This window comes from Strix aluco, chromosome 10, assembly GCF_031877795.1.
Source record: "Strix aluco isolate bStrAlu1 chromosome 10, bStrAlu1.hap1, whole genome shotgun sequence".
NCBI classification, from domain to species: domain Eukaryota; kingdom Metazoa; phylum Chordata; class Aves; order Strigiformes; family Strigidae; genus Strix; species Strix aluco.
In genome coordinates this window covers 27,127,793-27,146,547 of record NC_133940.1, presented here as the reverse complement: position 1 = coordinate 27,146,547, position 18,755 = coordinate 27,127,793, and the positions used below count along the sequence as shown (strand labels likewise).

Sequence of the window (18,755 nt, the reverse complement as noted above, 5' to 3'; positions counted from 1 at the left end):
AAGGAACTGTAATTCTCAAGGATTTTAAGCGCAATCAAGCTTTTCCATCTGGAGAAATTTTGAAGGACCTCACTGAACTGCACATGGCACCACGTGCACACCACACTTCAGACAAGAGACCACAAAACTGTAAGACGTAAGGTAAATTCAGTTCTTTAGTATGGCTTGGGGATATAGCATAATGCTAGACTCAGGCAAGAATATCATAAGCATCAGACAGAAACAACATCTTTCATTTCTAGTGAAACCAGTCATTCAAAGAACAGAATACTTGCTATTTCTCACCTTGTTTCACTGGTGTAGATTTACTCCTGATTGGTCTACTTTTCCCTGGATCAATGGTACTTCCACTTCGGTTCTGTGCATTTGAGCCTGAGGAAGATGGCTGACCCTCCATCTCTTCACCAGTGGCTGAACCCAGAGGTTCTTCTGCTGTATCTGAAACTTTAGACAGGACACCACTAACGTGACAGAGTAATTTTTATCCTCTTGTTTATAATGCAAGGCATTCTGGGGAGGTTTTGTATCACCTGAGTTAACAGCCCAAGTCCGGAGGTTAATCTCACCAAGCTGCCTCTGCAGTCATAAACACAGATTCCTCCAGGGTGCAATCCAAAGTAAGCTTAACATATTTGTAATGGCTGTATAAGAGAAGCCTGTAGGAAGTCTGGGCTCTTGCCGTTAGATTAATTCTTAGCAAGGACAACCCCAGGTTCCCTGTTCTCTGACTCTTACCAATAACGTACCAACAGCTGGAGGGCCAAGTTCAACTAACACAACCTACAGACAACAGATTTCCATGACCTTGCTACTTGCCCTTTCAAACAGGTGGGTTTTGCATGTGTCTCATGAATTTAAGCTTTAATCTACACGTACAAGTTGCTGCAAGAGAAAGGATGCAGTTTAGAAAATTTCTCCTCACCATGAGATGAAACTGAAGAACTAGTCCTAGTCAAAGGCAGTGAGGTATTCTGGTTGGGTTTAGGTTGAATCTTCATTTGCTTCTGTTTCCCTTTTGGGCTGAAAGCACAAAATATCCCAAAGAGATAAAACTGTTAGTAGCAAAAGATTCAAACACAACACCAATTTCCCCTGCAAAGTGCCTTGTTTTTTGCAACAAATGCATAACACAAGTGATCTCTATTTCCCAGTGCTTGCCCAGGTGTAGTAAAACTAAAAATACTTACAGTATCATTCTGTTTGCTAAAAGCGTTAGGAGTTTGCAAGAACAAGATTTTATCTCACCTTTTAAAACAAATACTCAGTTTACTTAGACAAGGTATCACACAGAAGTCAGAGAAAGTGTTATACAACACTTTTTTCAACAGTTACTAAACAAAGGCAGAAGGAAGCTTGGTCTTCCATTTCCTCCAGACAGAATATTTCTAATCGTACAGTCTCTCACTCGCTAGAATTATGCACAAACTACAAACTGAGCATGGCCTTTGAACTCATGATTTTATCACTCAAAAGAGCAACTGCATCAGGAAATGAGCAGGGCTGCTACTGACTGCTTATTCCGGAAGGCCTGTCTGCCACTGCCATCTCAAACGACACTGATGGTTACGTTACCTAGATGCTCTGCTAGTCGAGGGTGAACTGCTACTGCTTCTTAGCCGTTTTCGGTACCGTGGCCTTTTCCTCTTCTGACATTGCATTGCTGACTTGTACTCAGAGATTATATTTTTCATATGATTTTCAAATAAGGCAGATAGTCTAAGTGTCATGCTGTAAATCTGGAGTGAGAAAGCATGGTCATATTGATTAGAAGTGGAATAACTAGAAGACCAGGGGAAAAAAAAAAAAAATTAAAAAAAATCACAAAGATGCCCAGATTGTAGCGCAAAAGAAAAATGCATGGTGACATTCAACTACAAGGTTCTTTATAGATAATTTCCTTCCATGGAATTTCCTTCCATAATTTCCACAGAAAGCGTTTTCATAAAAGGATTTACTTACTTACAGTGCGAAATATTTACAGAGTTAAAGGAAAATGGGTATCTAGATTACTGAAATATAGCCCCCTTTTCTAACCTCCATAAAGCAGGGAAGCACGCCGCAAGACAACCTGAAGTACCAAGGAAAAAACAATTGAATTTTGCTGCCCCCTCACCTTTGTTTTTTGCTTTAATTCCCTAGTGATGAGTCCTTACACCACCCCTACAGAGCTGCACAGAGAAGCCACCTAGAATGTCCTCATTTCTAATTTCTGTAAACCAGATGTTTAAATCTTTAAACCATTTTCCTGTTCTCTTTCTAGGCCTTGCCTCTCCATAGCCTCATCCACAAATTCACTCGTCGTTTCTCCATATTTCAGACTGTATTTACTTCTGTTCACAATTTTACCTTGGATGTGTTTTGAGTTATGACAAATGGTTCAAACTCAGCATAAAGAAAACAAAGATCTTGATTCCTTCCTCATACCTATAACCCTTCTGCTGCATCCAGTCTTCTGAAAACTGTGTAAACACCATCAAGATGTTATCATCATCTTATGCTCAGCCTTCTTCCCATTTCTTGCAGTCTGAATATAAAATCTCTTTGATGTAGAGTTTTCTTTACATTCATATAACTTAATTTTTGCCCAGACCCTTACATTTTAGCAACGTCTCCTTCTTTAGCTCTGGTATGTCGTACCCTGCCCTTCTTGCCTCCATTCAGAATGCTGTTGTAAAGATGGGAAAACGGGCTAGAAAACCTCAGCATGTTGGCACACATTTGGCAGCAGACGAACCTGCAGTGGCAGAAGGCCCAGCTGTGTGCTCCAGCCCTCCAGCAAGGATCACCTCACCGAGGCACTTCACAGTATTTAAGCAAATGGATATTGATGGGCCACTCTATTAAAGTAATTTGGGAGTTGACTCACAAGCTGTTCCGTTATTAACACACAGGGAAGTTCCCAGGGAGTGCGCAGCAGTAAATAACTCACCGAGATTACTCTGATGTCAACATGCATAAAACACCCTCAAATCACTTGTCTTCTAGCAATCCTCTACTGATTTCCCTGCTATTAAAGTGAGCAAAAGTTACTGCTCTTTACCTGCAGAGCCTGCCCGCAGCCCTCCTTTCAGCACCAGCAGTTCAACCCACCTTCAGCGACAGCAACTCTGTGCTTTCTCTCACACTCACTAACACTGGGCTGGAGTTCCCCTCTCCCACAGTATCATCCTACTTCAAGCTTACTCTCACCATCCTGACTACAAAAAACACAGTTATTTCGCTGACGAGCTAAGACTATTACTCTTCAAGTGATGAGGTCACACAACCTCCTGCTTCCTCCCATCCAGCACTGAGAGCTCTCTGCAGCACACTCTGCTCCTCCTCCTCCTTGACAGTGCCTAGCGTAACAAAACCTTGTGTCACACCAAAATTTTACAGTAATATTAAATTCTATGTATTATTGTGCTTTAAGTAATAGTCTCTCAGTCTAGTCCCAAATGGCATGCATTTCTTAGAAATTTATATGTGCTCCTGTTTCTACACAAGAAATATTAGGCAACTTTGTGACCAGCAATCTTATGTGTGCTAAATGACATGTTTCAGAGATGTGATTTTGTCACAACTTAAGCATCTTGTTGAATATACAGCTTTTCTTTATAATAACATTACGATTTAATGTCAGGAAACACAGTCAGAATTCTGTCTGCTTTATATTATGAAGACATCAACCACTCAAATTATATTTTGCATCAACAGTGGTGAAAAATGCATGCGTGTCGTCGTGCCAACTTGTGATTTTTTGAGCACAAACAATACATCATTAAAACATTTGAAAATTTTAGAATCATTTGATCATTTAGCAGCTTAAGAAAAGTTGACAGGCAATGTACTGCACAGGAACATGTATCAAACATAGCCATGTTTACATGCCAAACATTGCATACACTTCACTGTCATTTTACCTAGCTCATATAAAATATCTATATTTTAACATTTTGATCCCCCCCTTTCCCTCTTGCCATATCATTCAGGGCTCTAATCCAATACATTTTTTCTGCCTAAGTAGATTCATATTCCTGCACGCAGAAAAAAGCAAGGTTAATACCTGAGAAACACAGGCAACACTGCGTGAGTCTTGCCAAGTATACTAAGTACACTAGAAACAGATTAAATATTATAATGCTCTCATCTCCTCCAGTAGTGGAAATATTGCACAATACTTACATTAGCAGTAGATTAAAAAAAGATCCTTTCATATATATATATATATATGCATGCAGTTATCAGGCTGATAACCTTGTTTCCAGGAATAAATGATTGAAAAAATAAAAGCAACTGGTGATCACTTCTCTGCTACAAATATTCAAAGAAATAGTTGCAAAAGTAATCACACAATTTCTCAGAAGCTTTAAGTTCAGAAAGTTCAGATGAAAATGAAATTCAGAAGTGATCTGCATGAGCAGAACAAAGCAAATTTATAACCACAGATTCCAGAATTGACACATACTACTTATTTTTATTTCACAATGCAGTGTTTTGCTCTTCAGATACAGACCTTACTTCATGCACTGTATTCATGTAGGGCCAGGGTCTTTGTAAGGAAGGCATTAAAATTTATTACTTACTCGAGACTTTTTATTAGGAGTGTAAGCTTTAGAGTTGCAGAATATTAAACGAATATCCTTGTAGAATTCCAAGGGACTAGTGTAGTTTCCTGCTTCCAAGGTTTCTTTCACAGTGCTGAAGTCCATAGGAGTATCTACAATATCTCGATAATCCTGTAAGAATACACAAGAAAATAATAAAGGCTGTCAAATCCTACAGCAATAAAAACATCTAAGTGTTCATCCACCACACTGGCATTCAAATAATTATTTCTACTTGAGAGTTACTGCAGATAATTCCCTGAAAACATCAGTACACAGAACATGCTGCATTCCAACTCATAAAGGGAGAGGTTAGAAACAGGCCCAGAGTGGATGTTTTGCCAAAAGATGAACAAGAGGCTTTTTTAATTTTTAATATGGAAGTTGTACTTACAGGATAGGAGAAGAGATCAACGGGCTGTCTAAAAGGCTCAGAGTCCTCTCTTTCATAAATCAGGTTTAACAACTGCTTGCATTGCTCTTTCCAAGCATCAGGACTTGCTTTCATGGGCTGCCTTTTTATTCGTCGTCTTACCTGCAGGGAAACAGATGTATGTATTTCGTAATTTTTCAGAATATTCAAGTTTTTCACTTTAAGTTCCTATTAATTTACCAGTGTCAGAGCAGATTTCCACAATTAAAACCAGAATTGCAGTAAGATTAAAGCATAGCTGATGGCACAACAATATGCAGTATGTGAATTGCAGAAATATGCCTTTTCTGGTAATATACAGACACTCAAACTCATGAGAGCTATGCAATATTTCAGACCCAGCCTTGCTATTTTCATCAGCTTTCACTCAAATTTGACTGAAAATTGAATCTGTTCTAGCTGTCTTTCAAATCAAATGAAAAAAAAGATATCAGCAATTAAGTAAATTTTCCTGCACAATAACTTCCTTAGGCTGCCAACACTTACAGATACATGCAATCGAATTCACACAGTTAGTCCCTTAGACTACTGGCTATGACAATTTAAAGCATTCCAGCCCTAAATGAGTGTTTCAGTACCTGGTCTACCTCCCTTCACAAGCCAGACCAAGCACAAATGTTTACTCACTCGTCTTTTTCCAGAGGAAGTTCCTGGAGCATCTGAATCTACATCTACTTCTGCCACCTAAAGGCAAAGGTAATGATTACACACTTGTACGCACCCTCAGCGATGGAAAAAGGGTTAAAAACCACACAGCCAACAACAACAAACACAACTTTAAAACTACTCAAAAGCAATGAATGGTTCAAGCAAAACAGAAGTTAGTTTCAAACTAGAACTTACATAAATTAAAAATAATCAGGTGGATAAGCTGTTTCATCTCTTTTCCAAATTTGCTTCCATAAAAATTATATATAAACATGTGAGAAATATGAATGGCTTATTTTCAGCTAAGTCCCAGTCTTGCAGAGCTGTACTCCCCCTGCCTAAACGCTCATGCCCTGAGCATCTGTAGTGAGTTTATTCAGGTTTCACATAGTGCCTTCCTTACATCAAGTGTATGTAATATTCTTTTCAGAATCTGGATTGAGAAATTACAACAAAAACTCCTTTGTACACAGCTTTCTACCAGTAATTACAAATAAATAATTTTGAGAGGACTAGAAAGTTCCTACAAAGAATCTGAAAGTAATTTCTTTCTTATTTTAAAACATATTATAAACCAAAACATATTAAAAACCAGCCCTTTGAAAGGCTGGAGAGAAAGGAAGGCGATATAGTAGCAATTCTGGATGCTTCTGAGCACTGCTTGACATGGAACGGATGAGATTCACAACTGACACAAGAAGGTTGATTTGGGAAGGAGGGACTGTTATTTAAGTCATGGAAATCCCTCATTTTCTTCAAAAGTCTGTGAAAATAGATGCCGTTATTCTATCTCTAGGGAGGAGGGAAGAAACCTCCTCACTAAATCTTACACTAGCTCATGTATTAGAAAGCAACACTGCAAAAGTGCAACAACCCAAGTGACTTAGGTTCTAACAGGTCACTTCTTTGTAATGGAAACTACAGCACGTTTCAAATTGTTTACAAACTGCATTGAAGGGGAGAAGGTGTAAGGAGAGAGAAAAAGGTTAAAGGAAGTGATAGCTACGCCGGTTTCTACCTGTCATTTCACTCCGTGGTAGAACTGACAGGAAATGACACAGAATTACGTAAGAAAAACCAGCCCTGCTGCCTCACTGACAAGGGGAGAGCTGTTGCCCTTCTGGGTCAGCAGACTGAGTAACAGCTCCAGTTCATACTTCCTCTACTTACTAATACTTCCTCACACAATAAAACATCATGTACTGAGAGAAGATTAAAGACAGGCAGTTCCAAGAATAATTTTTACTTAAGGGAGCTTATTGCCCCAGGTGAGTAACACAAATGGCCTAAATAGGCTCATCTCAAAAACTCAGTGCAAATACCCATAAAATAAAAACTCAACAAAAATCTTCCCAGTGCTGAATTTAAAAAGGCAAGGCAAGAAGTTCTGATGATTGGACTTAACAGTCTTACCTCCTCTTCTTCATCAGTACTGCTGAGGTCTTCTGCTTTCACCTTGTTGTATATTTCTAATATATCAGTACAACTCTGATCCCTGCAGACAGCAACAAAAGCCGAAATACATAATCAAATAGCTCAGAAACTCAAGATGTCGGGTCTACAAAGTAAAAAACATGCCTACCCAATGAAGCGAAGTAAGACATCTGTTACAATTTTGGCTGCTTTGACTATAGGACTGTCTGGCTCGTTGAAAGTCCTGGCGTTATGTTCAATGTATCGTACCTCCCACATCAGTGCAGAGATTCTCCTAAAAAAAAAAAAAAAAGAGGGGGGGGGAAGGGATGGGGTGGAGAGGAAGGTGTGTATTATTTTCCTTCTGAGTTCAGTAGGATTCCTCAGTAATAAAAAGAATCAGGTAATTCAGATCCAGGAGAAAGAGGTTGCTAGAGACCAAGGTAAGTGGTTTCTGTCCCCATACTGCTGGCTGCCCCAAGGTGCCAGGCTGTGTGGAAAAAACATGTCCCTTGTCAAGCCAGCAATGAATGGAATGAAAAGAGGAAACAAACCTACTGAAGAAGACCGCTGACTGCTCCCACTTAGAGATAAAGTGGTCCTCTGATGGAATAAAACAGAGCAGGACACTATTTATCCCCAAGTTAATCAGAAAAACTGAGATTTCCAGTTTGCAGCACTATTTAACCCACTTCTGGCAACTGCAATAGAAGCAAAGCATCTGCTTCAAAGGCAGTGGAGATCCAGATGAAGCAAACATGCTCTGCTCGCACTGCATCCAGAGAGTAAAACTGAGTATGTTAAACAAGAAAGACACTCCAGATCCAGCTACACCAGCTTTTGCCTTAATGTGGCCAAAAGAAATTATTATTCAGGAAGACTCACTTTGTCCAAGGCCAAACAGAATCTGATCTTACACTGTTGGCTCATGAAGAAATATATTGAAGTGGCACTATCTAATATTCAGCTAAACATCTTGTCCTCGATGGGGCTATAGTAAATGTAGATTACAGACAAATAAAAATCCAACTAACCTATAAAACCTGTTTTCAAGCCTCCTCCTGATCGTGGTGAGGTCAGTTGGATAAGCAACAACAGTGCAATACATGGGATAGGCACTAAGGTCCACCGGAACAGCAAAGGGATTAGAAATGTCTGAAAGACAGAAGAGCAGAATAATTTAGATGCCTCAGAAGATACCAGAAGGGAAGTTATAAGATAACTAGATTCCTTATAACAGTTTCTGGGTTTTCTTTCTAAGAATTCAGCAAAACCAATGCAGATCTACAGCTGGATATGTCATTACCCAAAGGGCAGGATTCTTCCTGTTGTACCGTCTGTTAACTACTCTTGAAAAAGCATTTTTTAAGTATTGCATCTGAGATTTGCATGCCAGCAGTCAACCGTACTGCTAAAGAGCAACGTGGCATATCCACTTACAACAGGAATACTCCAACAAGCAACATAAACTAAGAATACAGACATGCCCTGTGTATAAATATAGGATAGAATTTAAATCATAGCATGTTGTTAAACGGCTCCAAACTAGTTACAAGGTATTTGTTGGTGAGGATGTTTGGTGAGGATTTGTTGGTTGTTTTTTGAGGGGTTTAATTCAATGTTTCGCTTGTTCATATTTAGATACGACCCACTGAGAATCCCCATTAACTTGAAAGGAAGCAAGCCAAGCCCCAGAAAAAAGGGACTATAACCAAAAAGGACATCATGTGAAATTTAAAAGCCTCTTTTCAATGATTTAGTTGATCCCATTTCAAATACTCTACACCAACTCCCAACACTCCATCCTATCTACTCCTCAGTCATGGGCCACCACACTGATATTGTCAATCCTTCCACCTTTTCTCTCCAAACATACCAAGGGAAAGAAGTTGCTCAATCCCCCGGATTACTCGCTCACATTCTTCATCTCTGGAATGGGCCCCCCATTCTCCTTCCTGGGGTTTGTAGAGAAGAGCTGTCAGCTCATCTGGAGTCACAGGAACTCCAGCACCAACCTCCTCTGGATAAGCAGCTAAATATGAAGAATTCAACAGTAAGTACTAGCAGTGGCAAAAAGCTATTTATTTTGTATATAGACATGAATTCAACACACACTTACTTCCTTCTGGAATTGGTTCCATGTCCCATGGACTCATCCTCTCTCTTTCATTATTGTCCCAGCTATTAAAAAAAAAAAAAACCAAACATTCAAACACATAAGTTAGAGCTGCATATAACAATACACCTTTTCTCCACCAGACTTAAACCAAAAAGCTCATGCCTATTAGAAACAAGATATGTTACTAGCTACATTCCAACTCCTTATTTTTCTCTTGCATCTCCTATATATTCACTGCACTGTTGTTTACACCAGAAGTGTTGGTTTCTGAATAAGTTAATAATTAAATAAATAAAACCAAAGTGGCTGATTATGTATTTAAATGGAAAAAAGGATCCTAGCTCTTGAGGTACACATTAAAGTTGCATGTAAACGTCTAGAAGACCCAGAGCATGTAAACACGCGTGATACATCACAGCTGTGTAAACACTTACTGCACACAGTAGCACTGGAAGGAGCTATCGGGATATTCTGCCTGGAAAGGCTGCTGACTCTCCACAGTTCCAAACCACCAAGCATCATCTATTATACTGCGAAATCTATCCCCTGTAAGGAAAAAGATTGCATTCAGCAAAAGAACAACATAAATAATTGTTAAATACTTCCTTTTAAAGAACCAACTTCATCTTTCATAAAAGCACTACTTCAATTCTTACATTTTGCACTACAGGAATCAAGCTCTTCCCCTAAAGGGAGGACTTTCACATCTCTAGTAATTAGTCACAGCCGCCTCCATGCCTCAAATCACAATATAACAGCAGGTTCTTCTGCTGTCACAGGCCCCATAACAGTTTCTCTCATTTCTCTTTTTTTTTTTTTTTTTCTGCTACAGGAATTGCAGCAAACGTCAAATAAAGTTTCCAGTGATCACTATAGTATCATGTGTGGTATAGTCCTTTACACCGTGTAACAGAGACACTGTATCACATTAACCAGCTGCAGAAATGTTGCAAAACATAAGGAAGTGGAAAAAAAGTAGTCACCTATTTGCCAGTTCCTTTCTTTGGCTTCATTATAAAACTGATGCAGCACAAGGAAGTCAATAACATCTGGCATATCATGGTACCTTAATAGAAATAGAAAAAACATTGCTTCTATTACCCATAAACATAGTTCCACATGTACAACACAGACACAAAACACCAATTTCATGCATTTTGTTTTCAAATTTGGCATAATTAATGCTGTCATCATGCCTTGCAAGAGAAAAAAGAAAGAGGGGGAAGCTTCTAAACTGCAACAAAATCTCCTGAAGAATATCATCAGCATTTCAGTTACTTACTTTATGGAAAATGATTCTCCTGTCATTTTGCCTGTGATTGGATCTAGGAATGCAAGCTTCAAGCAACAGAGTGTAGGAGGCCCAACTTCGTATTTAATTCCTACAGTCTTCACAAATTCTTGTTCCTATTTATCAATAGGTAGTGTTATTTTAATTTTCTAACAATAAAAACATCCATGTTAAAGTACCAAAAATATTAATAAAATCCAAGTATGTTTTCACTATACAGCCCAGGTAATTTCACCCATAAAAGTTTTCTTTTCAAAATACTAAAAATCAATTAAAAAGAAAGAGGAAAAATATATTCCCTTGGTAGATTTGTGATCAGGATACCCACAAATTATTTAACTTTTCTAATAATGTTCTAAGGAACATACTCGCTCTGGTTTTAACCACACTGACGGCACCAAAGGTTATACCTGACCAAACCCAGGCCCTCTCACACTTGAACAGCAACATACAGGGGTAATAAAAGGAAATCCTTCCTCTCAAAGCGGAAATTCCACAATAGCCTTTTACGTTCATGTCCTGTCAAACATCAGCTGGTGGTAAGATCTCTATCCTGAGTGAAATGCTATTTCCTTTTCCTTACATGATGATGCCTTTGAAGATTACAGCTGGAATCACTGAATAACTAGGACTAGTAACTGGATATTTTTCCAGTAAAGCAATTATTTTCATTAATAGAATGACTGGCATACACATATATGAGTATTAGAACATACATGTGCTCTTCTCTTGATATGAAATCTGAGTAAAGCAAAAAAAAATACGGCAACACTGTGGATTAAGTATTAATGGACTCAGTGGTTCAAAGCCAAAGGGTAAGAAAAATCAGTATAACTATGGAAACCTACTATCTACCCCAGCAATCCATAATACTTTTATTTTGTAAAAATATGTTGTAAGATGTTGTCTTGCCCCTCCAAGAACTTAGGCACATACACAACTATATGCTTAGATAGATCCACTGTTTAACAGAGCTTGCACATCCATTTAGGTCTTCACACCATGATGTCCTACTTCTTTCCACAGCATTAAAAACAATAAATAGAACCTAGATGTTCAGGTCATTGCAGAGTGTTGAGAGAAATATAAACAGCCTCTGAGTGGGGGGGGGGGGGGTTCTGAATGAATTAGTGTTAAGAAAAAAAACCAACAGAGTCATAGAATAATTGGGGTTGAAAGTGACCCCTGAGAATCATCAAGTCCAAAATCCTGCTTACGGCAGGGCTAACTTAGATCAAGTTACTCAGAGCTTGCCCTGTTGAGCTTTGAGAAGTCTTTGAGGATGGAGATTCCATACCCTCCCTGGGAAACCTGTTCCAGTGCTTAACTACTCTCACTCTTTTCTTTTTTATTTATTTAATATTCTACATTTTTTTAATCTATCAGGCAAGAACACCACAGTAGATAAACTTTCACATTCTTCAATATCCTTCTGGCTTCCTATTATCAGGAACTGAACAGATGTAAAGGCTTTGTGTTAATAAAAACACTGATTTTTAATTTACAATTTTAATTTTGACATTAACATTTTAAAGTAATGCTTTCTACATTTTTTTCATACTGGTTTTTAATGTCAATTTAACATTACAGAGACACTCAGCTCTCTGAATTACTTGTTTAACTTACCCTGAGTTCCATTTTGTTCCATGGTTGTTTTTGCATGTTAATAGTGTAAATTTTTGCTTTCCTTACTGCCCGCACATAAGCTTCATGGCCTTGCCTAAAGTATATGATCTTGAAAGAAAATTAAAAAAAAAAAAAAGATTATTTTACTGATAGTTCTCTTCCTGTTTAAATTTCTATGAACACATCAGGCATCATCCCTTTAAGAACATACTGTACACTTCTTTATTTCATTATAAAGTACTCTTCTCCTTAAAAATATTTATATCAGCCCCCAAAGTGGCACCTGCTATACTTGGGATCATTAAGTAGTGTGCAGGTTTGTCTGAAGATGCACAATCAATTCTTCCTGCTATTCATAAGTCACGTGTGCGCAAAAGGAGACACAGGACAGCTATGTGAAAACAACTGCCTGAGAATAAAAAAAGGTATCACAACTCAGCCTATTTTGAGCATGATTCACTAAAAATATTGCTAGATATTACAGTCCTGACCAAAACAAGCTCATCAGCCTTGATGGGAATTTCAGAATTGCTACACTCATTACCTCATCTCCCATTTGCGGGACAAAAGGTGAGCGGCGGGGTATAGTATCCAAGATCCACTGCGGGGCAAGCCATTCCTCGCTGGGTTCACCTTCCATCGAAAGCAGTCCACTTGGTTTCTTAAATATATGACATTAAATTTAGAATGCAAGCTGTAATTACTATGGCAGAACACAAGAAAAACTGCATCATACAGTGCTTGCTGAAGATAACTAGATACAAGGGTAAAGCAAATGCTGGAATGTCAACCTTCCAAAAACCTCAACTAAATAGCAGGAAATAAGACATGTTCATTATAAATATAATAGAAGATTAAAATGTTCATAAATAAAGATATTTCTTTAGAAAGATTCTAAAGATCTTCTTTAGAAAATACTAGGAAAAAGAAATCTGACAATGTAGATACAATACAGATGCATTATAATTTTACAACAAAACCACCTTGGAGTAAATCCAGCTGCAATGAAGAGCACAAATCTGAGAGGAAACACGCCATCTGTAATGGAGAACTACCTGCATGTAACACGGAAGTACATCTATGTCACACAGCAGCAAAACAAACAAAAAAATTATAGGTAGCAAAATTAGGGATAGCAATTACTGTGCTATCTATAGGTTCTTTCTTACTACATACTTATTTGTGAAAAATCTTACTTTCAAATCAACCACTCCAAAAAAATTATATTCATAAAGTAAGAAAGACACTAAAAAATTAAAAATGCTGACCTTTTTTCTAGGCTGTTTAAGTTTCCTTCGTTTTGGCTCCAGTCCTTTTGTTCCCTTCATATTTTCATCTTCAGAACTACTACAGATTTTCCGAGCTGCCTGCCTGGTTTGTCTCTTTGGAGGCTGGAGATTAATTCCAGCATCTGCTGTCCAGTCAGAATATTCACTTGATGAATCACTGTAGATAATAAAAAGTTGTAAGAAAGAAAACAGCACTTCAGTCTTCACACAACGGAGTGAACAGTCCAACCATTCAACCTCATCTTCTGGTGATGTGGAACAGATGTCAGGATTAGCACAAAATTTCATTCTCATGTGAATTTAAAGAAAACCTAAGTGCCCTCTAATTTGTGTATTTCAGCAAATTGTTTTATCAATTGCAATCTCATGGTAAAACTACAGTTATGGCTGATACCTATTTTCATACTAATTATCCCACTGACTCAGAGATGGGTTTCATAAGAACTGACTGCACAAAATGCATGAAAAATTTATAAAACTAGAAAACTCTTCTAAAAATACAGTTCTGACTTCTTTAATATCTGAATAACACACATACAGTATTTGTATTAGCTCATGGCCCTTCCAGCCATAAAAGCATAACATTAAGAGACTGTAGAAATTGTACACAAATACATACTCACAACAGAAAAATTACGAAATACTGACGTATGAAGAGAAGATACGCATGCACTCATATCAATATTTCTATTGCACATGACTAATTGGCACTGATTTTTCTCAAGCAGTTCTTAAAGACAACATTTTCTTACAAATTCAAAAGTGTTCTTGACTTTAAAAAAAAACAACAAAAAACAATAAAAAATGCTTCATGAAGAATTGGAAAAAAGTCAGTCTTCAAAATGAAGAAATTTTCACAGTGGTTTTCTGTTAAATATTGTTATAAAATCTTCTACAATTACTTAGTACTCAAATAGATAAAAGTATTTGTTCACAGACTCCACAAATTTTGTTGGTTACTGCTTTAAACTACTTAAGTGTACTAAACACTTTGCTTCAGTCCATCACAAGATGTAACGAATCTGTACTGACTTGTAGCCATAGTATCACAATATCAACTGTCTTAAATGATATAATAAACTAATGTTAACAACTAAGAGACCAGTAAAGCTACCTGGAACTGCTTTCACTTTGCCATGCTGCCACAGGATCATCCATAGACGCATCACTTGTGCCTACAGTCTCATCTTCCTGTATTAAAAACAAAAGGTTTCACTTTTGGGCCATGTTTAAAAAGTCTCATTTTTGTTTGCAAGCAAGTTATACCAGTTGTCTCACCTGAGGAAAGCTTTGTATTCAAGGGCTGGTTTAGCTTTAAATAAGTCCACAATTCCTTTCTGTATCTTAATTAAATTATACTATATACCTATATAACTTCTATAGAAAGAAATGTGAATTTTAATGGTATTAGAACTATCGAATGAGTTCTTATTTAAATGTTTGATTAATAAATTTTAGTGTCAATTGACCAACTTTATAGCTATTCTGTAGGTCCAATGCATTCACAAAGTGACAATGTTCAGCCTCTTTTTACTTTGCATGCTTCCTTAATGAGAACAAGTTATATTTAATCTGGTATATTTTAAGTTCTTCCCTTGCCAATATCAATGATTAATACCAATACTCAATCTCTTTCAACAGCAGTCTGCAGATGTAGAGGAAATCAAAGTACTGAATATGACCTAGAATATATGTGCTGTATGAAATCCCAAAATAGCAAGTGGTTTAACGCAACCCAGTTAAATTTACTTGAAAATGTTTCAGATTTCTAAAAATACCCAACCTGTTTTAAGCTAGTTTTGAACACTCTACTGGAAATGGTAAACGATCCTTCACTCTCCAGGATCAACATACAACAGTAACACCACAAATCCAAAAGACTCAATGATCGGAGTGTTTCTTCCTACGTGGAGAAACTTGGAGCCTTGATGGTAAGAGTGCTCTCAGCACATCTCTTGTCAAACCACGCTATTTGTGAAGAGGGAACCTAGTGAAAGAACGGCCCGCTGTGCCAGACCTCTGAGGAGCTGTCCGATTCCTCCCGTGCACGTGCGTTCTGGCTGGCTCCTGGCTGGCTGTGCTCGATGGTGGAGCGCGTTTGGTAGGCGTGCTGGCGCTTGCGTTGGTTTCTTCTCAAAGACCTTCCACTTCCTGGTTGGTAATCGTTCTTTTATCACAGGGCAGGAGGGACAAGAAGAAAAAGAGCAGAGATTTAATGATGAATTACGCAGTTAAAAGATGCCTCATTAAAGTGACTGTATGTTGGATCCCATTTACAAATGACAACTAGGGAATTTAGATTTTAAAATGAAAATATATCTTCTACACACTTGTGGTTTGTTGCAGTGCACATGCAGGAGTGGTTTTTTTAGTTCAGTATCAATTTTACTTTTTAAAGTAACAGTCCTTAGAAAGGGAGTTATGGAGAAATAGATTTTTTTTCTAAAAAATACCTGCAGTCTCTGGATAAGATAAAAGCCAACCACTTAAAAAAGTGTGGCACCTCCAATATTTCTCCTACTTTCCACCAATCAGACTGAACACCCACTGTGGCTCTGCTCTTTTCCTTTCCCAGCATCTTCCCACTACTGAAGCCTTAGGGATAGAGATTTACTACCACTATTTGCATATCAGAGTATAAAGACAGACAAATTACAGTTACAGAAGGAAGACAGAGAGCCAGAAAAACAATTAGTACTACTGATCTTCTAAGTCGTTTCATAAAATTGGTTTGGGGTTTTGTCTTTTTTTTGCTCAGTGCACAGAACTCCTTCACACCCAGGTTCTCTCTTCTAGTGAATTAACTCACCCGTTGTAAGGTGTGGGATGGCTTTCTCTTCTTTTCAACGGTGTATAAATTAATTTCAATTTCACCTTTGGCAGCTCGACATTCTTCCTGGACCCTAGTTATACATAGCAAACATCCCTTTTACTCAATAAATCATCATATAACTTGACAATCTCATTAATATATGCATTCAAATACTTTTGGTTCCCTTGCTATAAGAAATCTGTGCACAAGTCCTCCTAGCAGCATCCACACAAACTTCACTCCTGGAATCACAAGTTAAGGAAGCAAACTTGTTAGTTGAGCATGCATAATTATTTTCAAGCAAACTGAAATGTATTGAAATTATTTTCAGGGTTTTTTTTTAAATAAAGCTTCAGGAAAACGTGGGTTTTGAACTACTGAAGAAAGATTCAATTGTGAATTACTATTCTCAACTCTCCAGCTACCACCTAATACTAATATCTGAAATCCAAAACAAATAAAATAAAAGCCAACACATTTCTGAAAAATCAATTTTTAAAACTTGTAACAGATGTATGGAAGGATCATTAAACACTGCACAATTTAATGTTTTTCCTCTGTCTCACTTAGCATCTTACTTGCTGATGCCTGGAGGAAGCTCATTCACCACTACTCTCCTGCTCCACGCCATCAGGTCTCTCTCGGTGGCCATCTGACTTCGGGGAGCATTGTGATGCATTTGCCGGACCCCTTCAATCTGACCACTTCTCCGGAGACCAACGTTTGGTGGAGATGTAACATCCAAACCCGGACTTCGAAGAGCTAAGGAAGAAAAAGATTTTTCTTCACTTCTGTAAACCATCAATAAAATCTAGAATTTCAAGCCTAAGGACTGCACAGAGATTCTTTTTGGCAATTAACAATATTTATTCTACGTTAAGTGGCTTTGTCTTTTACTTCAGATGAACAGTTTTGTGCATTGGCCTTGGACTACTGGAGATGCATACGCTACTGTAACATCACTGTGGCTTGCTGTATCTTAAGAGATAACTGAGGCAAGAAAAGAATATAACCTACGAGGAGAGTTTTAAAGGCCCTTAAGTGACCTTCAAATCAGTCTTGACAACTGCTTAAAGTCTCTGAAACCATGAATCTTAAATTCTGTGGTGCAAAAAAAGCTGAGGTTGACATCTAAAATAATAGACTGTTGCCAGGTTTAAGGTTTCTGTTGTACCTCCCATTTGTTCTGTACTTGTAACACTTATCTACTGGGCCACAAGCACCACTCCTGCTCTGGGCTCTTCATTGGGTGGCACAACGTGGTGTGACATACCCAGGAGAAAACAGACACTTTGGGTAGCAAAGTGAGGCAAAAAGGCTGATAATACCAGAATCACTGTCATGACTGCCTTAATTTATCTCATCATTTAGAAATGCATCAACACAACTTCCACATGCTTAAATATAGTTAACTGCATGAATAAACTGCATTCATGGTTGTGCAAACCTACATAAAAATATTCAGCTATTTAAATATCAGGTACTTCTATACATACTCTAATTAACTCACACAAATGGACAGTTCCTGTAGCAAAGTCACTGATCAATGCAAGTTCTGTAAGGTAGCTGATTTCTATACCACTCGTATCTGGAAATTCCCTTTCACACAACTACAGGGACATACAAATAAAATTGAGAACCAGGACTGCACAACACACCCAGCTATCATAAGAAGCCCAAAAGATTTCTTGTGGTTTGAAGCCAGCTTCTAGGCCACCTTCTTGACAATAGCAATTTAGATCAAAGCAAAAGTGTATTTTCAGCATTCTTCACTAATATTTTTCCTATTCCTTCTTGAATTTAAAAGACAAGCAACTCCAAATCTAGCAACCCTAATGAGCTTTGCCAGGAAATCTAATTCAAACATGTGCAATCAGTCATTTAACCCAGAACTAATTTATTAGCGGATGTAAATTTTTTAAAAGCTCTGGATGACTTGCAGCACAAGTCCACAGCATCTGCTCTCTTACATCAACTGCACTCAGTCAGCTGCTTCACAGTCAGCTGTGCACATCTGATTGAGTTTGTTTTAAAATTTTAATCACTTTGTGTATTAAAAATAAAATCACAATAGCAGAACACTTAGCAGGAGAATAATCTCAGGCTTTCTAAGGAAACACGAAGACAGAGCAGACATGTTTATTTTATAAACACTGATGCTCAGCCTTAGCATTTATGCTGCAACAGGAAGCCATTAGTCTGTCACAACACTGTATTCCACTGACATTCTCTAATTATATGCTGTTATCTTGACATTATGCAGTTACAAAGTATCATCTCTGCAGTGACTGACATCAAGATAATACCAGTGAACTTAATTTTTTTAGGAAAGGTTTATAAGAGGAATAATTACAGTCTAGTAGTCCTAGGTAATCAGATACAGCCCAGTTAGACCACTGTGTGCCCTCAGCTGTACCTTAAACTTTTAATTCCTCCGCTGGCACCAGAACGTCCAACTGCTCCACGCAGGTTAACAATGTGCGTAAGACCAAGAGAGAAAAGCGTCCTCAAAGACATGATCTCAGAACTTATATTAAC

The 18,755-nt window shown here is 37.9% G+C and overlaps 1 protein-coding gene across 3 annotated transcripts in view; it reads right to left on the bottom strand.

Moving 5' to 3' along the window:
• Positions 1-18,755, bottom strand: part of BRWD3 (bromodomain and WD repeat domain containing 3) — a 61,654-nt gene that overhangs the window by 7,737 nt on the left and 35,162 nt on the right. For all 3 annotated transcript variants that reach the window (XM_074834822.1, XM_074834821.1, XM_074834823.1), the window contains 21 exons: positions 16,796-16,979; positions 16,215-16,308; positions 15,423-15,572; positions 14,520-14,596; positions 13,385-13,562; positions 12,661-12,777; positions 12,117-12,224; positions 10,482-10,606; positions 10,183-10,265; positions 9,634-9,745; positions 9,200-9,261; positions 8,957-9,112; positions 8,115-8,235; positions 7,250-7,375; positions 7,081-7,162; positions 5,647-5,703; positions 4,981-5,121; positions 4,566-4,718; positions 1,573-1,736; positions 923-1,020; positions 286-444 (listed from right to left, as the gene is read on the bottom strand). In XM_074834822.1, coding sequence (XP_074690923.1) covers positions 286-444; positions 923-1,020; positions 1,573-1,736; positions 4,566-4,718; positions 4,981-5,121; positions 5,647-5,703; positions 7,081-7,162; positions 7,250-7,375; positions 8,115-8,235; positions 8,957-9,112; positions 9,200-9,261; positions 9,634-9,745; positions 10,183-10,265; positions 10,482-10,606; positions 12,117-12,224; positions 12,661-12,777; positions 13,385-13,562; positions 14,520-14,596; positions 15,423-15,572; positions 16,215-16,308; positions 16,796-16,979 — 2,547 coding nt within the window. The remainder of the gene's footprint in view (positions 1-285; positions 445-922; positions 1,021-1,572; positions 1,737-4,565; positions 4,719-4,980; positions 5,122-5,646; positions 5,704-7,080; positions 7,163-7,249; positions 7,376-8,114; positions 8,236-8,956; positions 9,113-9,199; positions 9,262-9,633; positions 9,746-10,182; positions 10,266-10,481; positions 10,607-12,116; positions 12,225-12,660; positions 12,778-13,384; positions 13,563-14,519; positions 14,597-15,422; positions 15,573-16,214; positions 16,309-16,795; positions 16,980-18,755) is intronic.